This window comes from Mus caroli, chromosome 10 (genome assembly GCF_900094665.2).
Source record: "Mus caroli chromosome 10, CAROLI_EIJ_v1.1, whole genome shotgun sequence".
In the NCBI taxonomy this organism is placed as follows: domain Eukaryota; kingdom Metazoa; phylum Chordata; class Mammalia; order Rodentia; family Muridae; genus Mus; species Mus caroli.
In genome coordinates this window covers 74,011,702-74,020,608 of record NC_034579.1, presented here as the reverse complement: position 1 = coordinate 74,020,608, position 8,907 = coordinate 74,011,702, and the positions used below count along the sequence as shown (strand labels likewise).

Genomic DNA, 8,907 nt, shown 5'->3' with positions numbered 1-8,907 from the left:
GTCCTGGAACTCACTTTGTAGACCAGGCTGGCCTCGAACTCAGAAATCCGCCTGCCTCTGCCTCCCAAGTGCTGGGATTAAAGGTGTGCACCACCTCCGCCTGGCTGGGCCTGCAGTTCCTGCATACCCTGCAGCTTTCTTCTGCAGTGATAGCTGAGCCCCCTGGTAACCCCATCATGGCTGCTTTGATGTTCTAGTCTTCCCTTCCAAGCAGAGAAACTGAGACCACAGGCTCCAGTAGTGGGTGTGAGGGTGGTGCTTGTGTGCCCACAGAGGAGCCCAAGGTGGGCATCAAGACTATCAAGGTATACTGCCAGCGCATGCAGGAGGAAAACATCACACGGGCACTGATTGTGGTGCAGCAGGGCATGACGCCCTCCGCCAAGCAGTCCCTGGTGGACATGGCCCCGAAGTACGTGCTGGAACAGTTTCTACAGCAGGAGCTGCTCATCAATATCACAGAACACGAGGTGTGTGTGGTGTGCCTGGGTGGCGTGGTGGGGCGGGGCGCAGTGCTGCCTGCAATCTGGACACAGGCTGGGGCGGGGTGCTTCCCCGGTTTTGGTGCAGTGGCCCTGAGCATCCAACTTGGTGATATTAGTAGCCTAGTTTTGTCCTCTGTCCCAGCCCCATGACAATACCCATTAGCCTGTTGGTCTGTTGAGGTTCCTGATGGGCGCGTGCCTGTGGGTGGGTCTCTGTCTCCACAGCTAGTCCCTGAGCACGTGGTCATGACAAAAGAGGAGGTGACTGAACTGCTGGCTCGATAGTATCCTTTACTCTGTCCCCACACCCCCCCTTATCCCAGCGCTGCCCTCCCCCCTTATCCCAGCGCTGCCCGCCAGCTGCTTCCTTGACTGTTCTAGCAAGCTTCGTGAGAGCCAGCTACCCAGAATCCAGGCTGGGGACCCAGTGGCACGGTACTTTGGGATCAAGCGAGGGCAGGTGAGAAGCCACAGTGGTTGTTCCCCTCCTAGGCCCTTTGGGAATTATTGGAACTCCCTGGTTCCTCCATCTCCTCCCTGTCTCTGAGACCAGGACCACCATGGCCATAGGCCAGTGGTCCCAAGGCCCTGCCACCACCACCTGCTCCCACAGGTCGTGAAGATCATCCGCCCCAGTGAGACGGCCGGCCGCTACATCACCTACCGCCTGGTGCAGTAGCCGCAGGTGAGCCCAGCACTGCCCAGATGAGCCTGCTACCTGTCCTTGACCCGGTAGAGGGTCAGAGCTGCACCCACAAAAATAAAATGTAACGGGAGGGTAGGCTTGAATCCTAATGCCCGGGGCAAAGGCAGGCAGATGTCTCTGAGTTCCAGACCAGCCAGGGCTACATAGTGAGCCTCAGAAAGCAAGCAAACAAGCAGAAACCCAAAACAACCCGTACTGTTGCCAGGGGAAACATAGCGCTCAGAGACTGAAGCAGGAGGATTGCTGCACATCTGTGGACTTCTTCACGGTGTGAGTGTCTCCAGGAAAACAATGAAGAGGAGCTCACAGCAGCACTGCATGCAGGGAAACCCAGAGCCCAGTGCTCTGCACAGTGCCCTGACAGCTGTGGGCCACAGCCTGTGGCTCATAACTGGATTGCCTTTTGACTGACGGGTTCTGAACTGGCCATTGTCGCAGGATGAGTGACTTCAGAGCTGCAGCCACACCCCCACTCCTCACTCCAGGGTCACTGTTTTATTCAGAGTTCTCCATTCTCGAAGGACTCTCCTGAGAATTAAAGGATACTTTGATAAGTTACTGTGGTGTAGTCCTAGAGAGCCTTGGCTCGGGGTGCGTTCTGGAGCTCCCAGTTGCTCCTGCCTAAGTGGCCAAGGCCTTGCCACTCTTACTCTATAGAGTGGTTTCGGAAGACACACTTGAGTTACCACACAGCAGCCTCCCTGTTGTGGAACTATGGAGGGACTTGTACCACGCAATTGCCGGCTCCTGGGCCACACCCAGCCCTTCCTATCCACTTTGAGGTTTGAGACAGGGCAGTACAGGGGCTTCCTGAGTAGCCGGAGTGACCCTTCAGTCCATGCTCTCCTGCCCACCTCTGCTGAGGTAATAGAGTCCCAGCCTGTGCTCAGATTGGCCTAGAAGCTGAGCCTCCTGTCTATGGCTCACCTATGCTCTACCCCCAGATACCGGCTAACGGCAGTTTGAACCAATCTGTGCCCAAGTCCCCACCCTTCCTTACACAGCTCAGTAGTGCTGGCTATGTTCATGAGGTCCTGCAGCAATCAGGACAGCAATTCCAGGACAGTATGTCAGCCAGCCAGCCAGCCAACCCTGCCTCTCCAGCATTCAGGAGTTCACTTCCTGTTCTGGTCTCCTGTCATTGTCCCACACGGTTGCCTTTGTCTGGGTCTCATGGAGCAGGGTGTCCCTAGGGTTTTGCCACACTGGCTGCTGCTAGAACCTCATGCCTGTTGATGGCTGCATGATACTGGGCTTGTCGCATCTAGCATTGCTGTGTCTGGCACCCACGGGGGGGGGGCGGTGAGGGTTGGGGGGGTTCATGTGCTGAAGTCAGATGGCTCCAGTTTGGGACAAGGTCCCCCAGTATGTGTAACCCAGGCTTCCCTGAGACTTAAAAGCCTCCCTCCCTCAGCCTCCTGTGTGCTGGGCTGAAAGGTGTGTGCTACCACAAATAGGTTAAAAACATTTGGTTTCGCCCTCTGCCCTGCTTGTGTGTGGAGGTGAGGATAGCCAGGCTGTCAGCCAGAGAGCTTCCTGGGCATCTTCTACCTCCCATCTTGCTTCTAGGAAGCTGGGATTAGATGTTCAATATGGCTCCTGCTTCCATGTGTAGCCCTGGCTGTTCTCAAACCAAGCTGGCCTCAAACTCAGAAATACGTCTGCCTCTGCCTTCCAAGTGCTGGGATTAAAAGTGTGCACCACCACTGCCCGGCTATCCTACAGGTCTTCTGGAGATGAGAGTCAGGCCTGTGTGGCTTGGAGCTCAGAGTTCCACCTGCCTCTGCTCTACCTACCGTGCCCAGCTTTTTACCTTTTGTCTAAGTTCTGAAGATGCTGCTGTTCCCATCCCCAGAACTGAAATTACAGATGGTTGTGGACCAACATGTGGGTGCTGGGAGCTGAGCCTGGGAGAATGGCCTGTGCCCTTGCCTCTTAAAGCCGACTCCATCCTTTTCTTTTTGTTTATTTTTTAAAAATATTTCTTTATGTAAGTGTTCTGTCTTTATACACACCAGAAGAGGGCAACAGATGTTTGAGAGCCTCCCTGTGGATTCTGGGAATTGAACTCAGAATCTCTGGAAGATCAGTCATTGCTCCTAACCACTGAGCCATCCCTCTCCATATTTTCTTAGACACACATTGGTCACATTGAGTTCCCCAGAGGGCTTCAGTGCACCTGACCCTGTGTCCTACAGTAGAGTGGAATCCTCAGAAAGGCAGCCTGAGAGCTGCTGATTCCTGGTCCTCCTGCAGAGCTGTGGGCACCTCAGGTCATGAGTGAGATTTCTGGAGTTCCCAGCAGGCTTCCCCTCCTGGCTGTAGGAGGATGAGTCTGCCCTCTAGAGGAACACTCAGATTCATCTTGGCTGAAACCTGCCAGGCCTAGAAGGGCTTGGAAGTCTCCCTCCCAGAGGCCCTCACTCGGAGTGTTGGGGTCCCTATAGGCAGGAGCAGGGAAGGGATAGAGTTTGTGCCTCCAAGGGGCACAGCTTCAGTGTGGGCAGATGGAGAATGGAGACAGGTGACACTGAAGGGTCTCACTCAGTTCTTTGGTCACCATAGGCTAAGGGCCGAGAGCAAGCTTAGCTAAAGTTCACCCTCTCTGAAGTCACACAAGAAGAGCCAGGGAGTCTATTGTGTCCCTCAGCGTTTGGTGGGTGTGACTTGAACACCCGTCTAGCAGTGGGAAGCCCCGGGTTTCACGCTCAGCGCTGCACTGTCAACTTCCTAGCAGCCCCACCTTGGTAGCTTTTTGTGACCTATACTGTTTGACTTACTGAATAGGGCACACCACTTCTCAGCCTCTGGGCAAGGTTCTCGTGATTTAGCCTGTAAATCAGGATTAGGGTGTGGCTCAGTGGGTCAGTCATGGGGGCAGGAGGGGGGAGGGCTTGTTTCAATTCCAAAATAGTGCAAGGCAGAGCATGAGCCATCTCTAATCTGAGCACTTGGGGAGGGGGCTCTGTGAGTTCCAGATGACCCAGGGCCACATACACCCGGCATAAAAACAAACAATTTCAAAAGAAGAAGACAAATTATATGCATGTGAGGTTAACAAATACATTCACTGGCAACCAACCATGTGTTAGTTCCTCTCTTGAAGAAGAACTGAGTCCAGACTACCTTCATGTCTGAGTCCTGGCCTGGGGCCAAGACATTTTGTTTACCAAGATCAGGGCGGCCCCTGAAGTGCTGACCACAACTCTACGTCTGTCCCGACCATCTCTGAGTCACCCTGCATTCAGGCATTTTATCTGTGCCTGTGGTGTGCTGCAGGCTTCTGGCTGACCCTTCACCAGGAAGCCCCCCAGAGGAAGCCCCACTCCAGGAAAAAAGGCCCTTTCCCCTCTTGCTGATAGCAGGGTGGCTGAGAATTCTTTTGACTCCTGTCCTTGGGATAACAAGCTGGCCTCTCCTTCCCAACATCTCTAGCCTTCAATTCACCACATAGCTGAGAAGGACCATGGACTTCTGATCTGTGCTGCCCCATACCCCCACCTCACCCCGTGTCCGATGTGCTGGGATGCCAGGCGTGCTCCACCCCAGCTTCTCGAGGACCTGGGGATTCCCTTGGGTCAGGCAAGCACAATCCTTGCTGCAAAGTGGCATTTCTTCTGAGACCTGCATACTGAGTTGATGTGGGGAGTGTCCTAGGGCCACCTATGTGTGAGGACTGGGGCTGAGAAGGGTGGCAGGTGCTACTCGCCCCTCCCAAGGCTGAAGCTCTGCAGGACAGGGGTTCTTCCCCAGAACTACAAATAAATAAATAAATAAAATGTAGTTTGTAAACAAAGAACAAAACCCACAAAAAGACTGGCATGGTGGTGACATGCCTTTGATCCTAGCACTCAGGAGGCAGAGACAGGCCAGCCTGGTCTACAGAATGAGTTCCAGGACAGTCAAAGCTATGTTGAGAGATTCTGTCTCAAAAAGCCAAAAACTAAAAATAAATAAAATGTAGTTGGCAGACTGGGTATAGCGTATAGACAGCGGTCATCCCCACACTTGGTTTGCTGAACCTGTAGGACACTGTTAGTCAAGTAGCCTGGACTACAGGCTAGTCCTCCAGACATTCAGTATAAGGCCAGTAATGGCCCAGCGTGTGAAGGGGCTTGCTGCCAGCCTGACAACCCACATTTAATCCTCAGAGCCAGCATGGTGGGAGGAGAGAACTGTAGGCTGTCCTCTGACTTCTTCAGTGTCTGTGTACAAACAGCTTACACTACAAATAATAAAAACAAGAGACAGAGACATCCCTGCATCACTCAGTCAGGAAATCACAGAGGAACCTAGAGCCCTGGTCAAACTCAAGACCTTAAACTACTAAACCATAAAATTAAAGCAAGTACCTGAGCCTGGGCTCAGTGGATAAAGCACTTGCATGCGTGGAACACTGTCGTCCTAGCACTCCGGAGGTAGAGGCAGGAGGGAGGATTGGTAGTTTAAGGTCTTCTTTGGCCACACAGCAAGTTCGAGGCTAGCCTCTGAAATCCAATCTCAAAAGGGAAAAAGTAAAACAAAACAAAAAAACCCAACCAATCAACAAAAACCATACTTGCACACTCTTCTGGGCAGCTCTGCCTCAAGTGGTCAGAAATTGTCACAAGTATGTGTTCAGGACTGCCTGGCTTAATACCTCCCCAGAGTTGCTGTCACAGGATGGTCCCCACAGCTTGGGCCACCTCCTGAGCCTTTGCTTGAACTGGACTCAGAAAACAGACCAAGGAAGATGGATTTAAAATGTAGGCCAGTCCCTCGAGAGCCGAAACACCTCAGGTGCAGGATCTGGGCCCTCTGCTCACCTCTGCAGGCATAGCATGAACATGACTCACAGACCCACAGGCAAAACACAAAGTAAATGTTACAAAAGCAAGATGCAGTTGGGTGTTGTATTGGCTAGTTTTGTGTCAACTTGACACAGCTGGAGTTATCACAGAGAAAGGAGCTTCAGTTGAGGAAATGACTCCATGAGATCCAACTGTAAGGCATCTTCTCAATTAGTGATCAAGGGGGAAAGGCCCCTTGTGGGTGGAACCATCTCTGGGCTGGTAGTCTTGGGTTCTATAAGAGAGCAGGCTGAGCAAGCCAGGGGAAGCAAGCCAGTAAAGGACATCCCTCCATTGCCTCTGCATCAGCTCCTGCTTTCTAACCTGCTTGAGGTCAAGTCCTGACTTCCTTGGTGATGAACATCAATGTGGAAAGTGTAAGCTGAATAAACCCTTTCCTCCCCAACTTGCTTCTTGGTCATGATGTTTGTGCAGGAATAGAAACCCTGCCTAAGACAGGTGTTGTGGCACTTGCCTTTCATTCCAGTGGGTAGGATGCTGAAGGAGGCAGATCCCTGTGGGTTCAAGGCCAGCCTGATCTAAATAAGGGACTTTAGGATAGTCCAAATGAGACCCTGTCTGAGAAGCAAAAGAACAAGATCGGGCTGTGGCAGTTGGTTAAGAAGTTTATTTCAAGAAAATTGTGAGTTCATGTGTAAAGCTCCTTTACTGCTCCTTGGGAGAGACCCACTGTGTGCCCCCACCCGTCGGTCCATGTCCAGCCTCCTACAAGATTCCTGAAGCCAGAGCTACCTCCAGCTCCACACACAAAAGTCAGGGCTGCACCTGCTCAGACACATCCAGACTGATGGGGACCATGGGAGAGATGAGGCCATCATGGGAATCCGCAGCTGCATCCCCACAGGCACACAAAGGCCAGGCAACTCCATCTGGGACCGTTGTCCATCTGAGTCCATGGTACCAGGGGGCCCTGATCTCCCTCAAGTTCCTCAGCATTGTGAGGAACACCTCCCTCCCCCCCAGTCAAAGGGTGACAGTGAGCTGATGGTCCCTGCCTTCACCACCCAGCTCAGACGAACTGTGGCTGCCGCTCCTGACCGGTGCCGCCTGTGATCTGCCCTCCTCGGAGCCGCATGGTGGGCAGAGGGGCCCGTGATGTGTTGTTGGACTGGTTGGTGTTGAAGTGACACAGCTGCGGACCCGGGGCTCCATCCTCACCCTCCAGCTGTTCCTCACTGCCACTATGGCTCTGGGGACCTTCCTCCAGGCCTGCCTCGGTCTGCTCCAGGAAACTCAGGCGGTGTAGAGCACTGGCGTCCGAGGACGAAAGGGGGTCAGACGCGTCTTCCAGCTCAGAGTCCGAGTCATTGGATGCCGCGTGAGATTCTGGGGCCAAGAGAAGAGGACACAGGGAGGGATGAGGGGAGATGAGAGTGAGCTTGAGTGTGCGCACACAAACACACACACACACACACACACACACACACACACACACACAGACCTAAAGACAGGAGAGAAACATGTCCTGTGACCAAGACAAGCCATAAGAGACTCCGTTCTTTCCCCTCTGCTGGCTCTACTGTGGGTCTACAGACACAGGCCCGCCTTTCTGCCTTCTGTCCCCTCCCTGGGGTGGGTGGCCACTAACACAGTACGGGAAAAGGCAGCTCATGAGAACAACCCATCACGACAGTGAATGGGCGTGACCTGACCACCCTGGGTCACTGGCCAGGGTCTGTTGGGCCCCACTCCTCACCTCGGCTTCCATCCTCCGCCTCCTCCTGCAGGGGGAAGACAATGCCCTCAGCAGACTCCAGCTGGCCACACTGGGTGGATGCCCCCTCCTGAATTGAGAAAGGGTGTGGGCTAGCTCCAGCATGCCCCACCTCTGCTTCCAGCCTTCATGGTATGTAATCTTTATTTTTAGTGTTTGGGTGTTTTGACTGCACAGACCTACAGGTACTGTGTGCCTGTGTGTATCCTCTCTGCTCATGAAGCCAAAAGACTGCGTCAGATATATCGGAAATTAAAGTCACAGACAATTGTGAGCTGACCCTTGAGAGCTGAGAAAAGAATCCAGCCGTCTGCAATAGGAACTGGAACTTGGACTGCTGAGCCTGACCATCTCCAGCCCCTTCACCCCAGAAACTTCTCGGTGGGTTGGTCTTGGGAGACAGGGTTTCTCTGTGTAGCCCTTGCTGTCCAGGAACTCACTCTGTAGAACAGGCTGCCCTCAAACTCACAGAAATCCTCCTGCCTCTGCCTCCTGCCAGCTGGAACTAAACGCATGCGCCTCTACTGGGCAGCTCAGACTTACTTTTTGTAACTTCTTTTTATTTGTTTGTTTGTTTATCATATGTAAGTACACTGTAGCTGTCTTCAGACACTCCAGAAGAAGGAGTCAGATTTTGTTAAGGATGGTTGTGAGCCACCATGTGGTTGCTGGGATTTGAACTCCGGATCTTCGGAAGAGGAGTCAGTGCTCTTAACCGCTGAGCCATCTCTCTAGCCCCTTTTTTAAACTTCTTAATAATTTACTTAGTTGAGATAGGGTCTCAATATATATCCTTGGCTGGCCTGGAACCCTCTATGTAAACCATAGTAGTCTGGAATTCATAGAGTTGTGCCTGCCTCTGCCTCCCCAGTGCTGTAATTAAAAGTGGTGATTGTTTGTTTGTTTGTTTGTTTGTTTTTGGATACAGCAACATAAGGTTCTCATGTAGCCCAGGCTAGCTTCAAACCTGTTCTGTAGCTGACGCTAGCCTTGAAGCCCTTGCCCTCCTCCCTCCATTCCTGAGTCCTGGGATGAGAAGCCCACATAGCAGGCCGGGCGTGGTGGCGCACGCCTTTAATCCCAGCACTTGGGAGGCAGAGGCAGGCGGATTTCTGAGTTCGAGGCCAGCCTGGTCTACAAAGTTCCAGGACA

The 8,907-nt window shown here is 52.9% G+C and overlaps 2 protein-coding genes across 5 annotated transcripts in view; one reads left to right on the top strand and one right to left on the bottom strand.

Annotated features, from left to right (window-relative positions):
- Positions 1–1,749, top strand: part of Polr2e (RNA polymerase II subunit E) — a 4,219-nt gene extending 2,470 nt beyond the window's left edge. The window contains exons 3-7 of the mRNA XM_021174174.2: positions 274–470; positions 711–769; positions 867–945; positions 1,099–1,170; positions 1,397–1,749. Coding sequence (XP_021029833.1) covers positions 274–470; positions 711–769; positions 867–945; positions 1,099–1,164 — 401 coding nt within the window. The 3' untranslated portion in view covers positions 1,165–1,170; positions 1,397–1,749. The remainder of the gene's footprint in view (positions 1–273; positions 471–710; positions 770–866; positions 946–1,098; positions 1,171–1,396) is intronic.
- Positions 1,750–6,628: 4,879 nt separating this feature from the next.
- Arhgap45 (Rho GTPase activating protein 45) overlaps positions 6,629–8,907 on the bottom strand; it is a 15,488-nt gene continuing 13,209 nt past the window's right edge. For 2 of the 4 annotated variants that reach the window (XM_021173902.2, XM_029482858.1), the window contains exons 22-23: positions 7,738–7,825; positions 6,629–7,367 (exon numbers count right to left, since the gene is read on the bottom strand). In XM_021173902.2, coding sequence (XP_021029561.2) covers positions 7,051–7,367; positions 7,738–7,825 — 405 coding nt within the window. In that variant the 3' untranslated portion in view covers positions 6,629–7,050. The remainder of the gene's footprint in view (positions 7,368–7,737; positions 7,826–8,907) is intronic. The other 2 variants (XM_029482859.1, XM_029482857.1) reach the window with 2 other exon arrangements.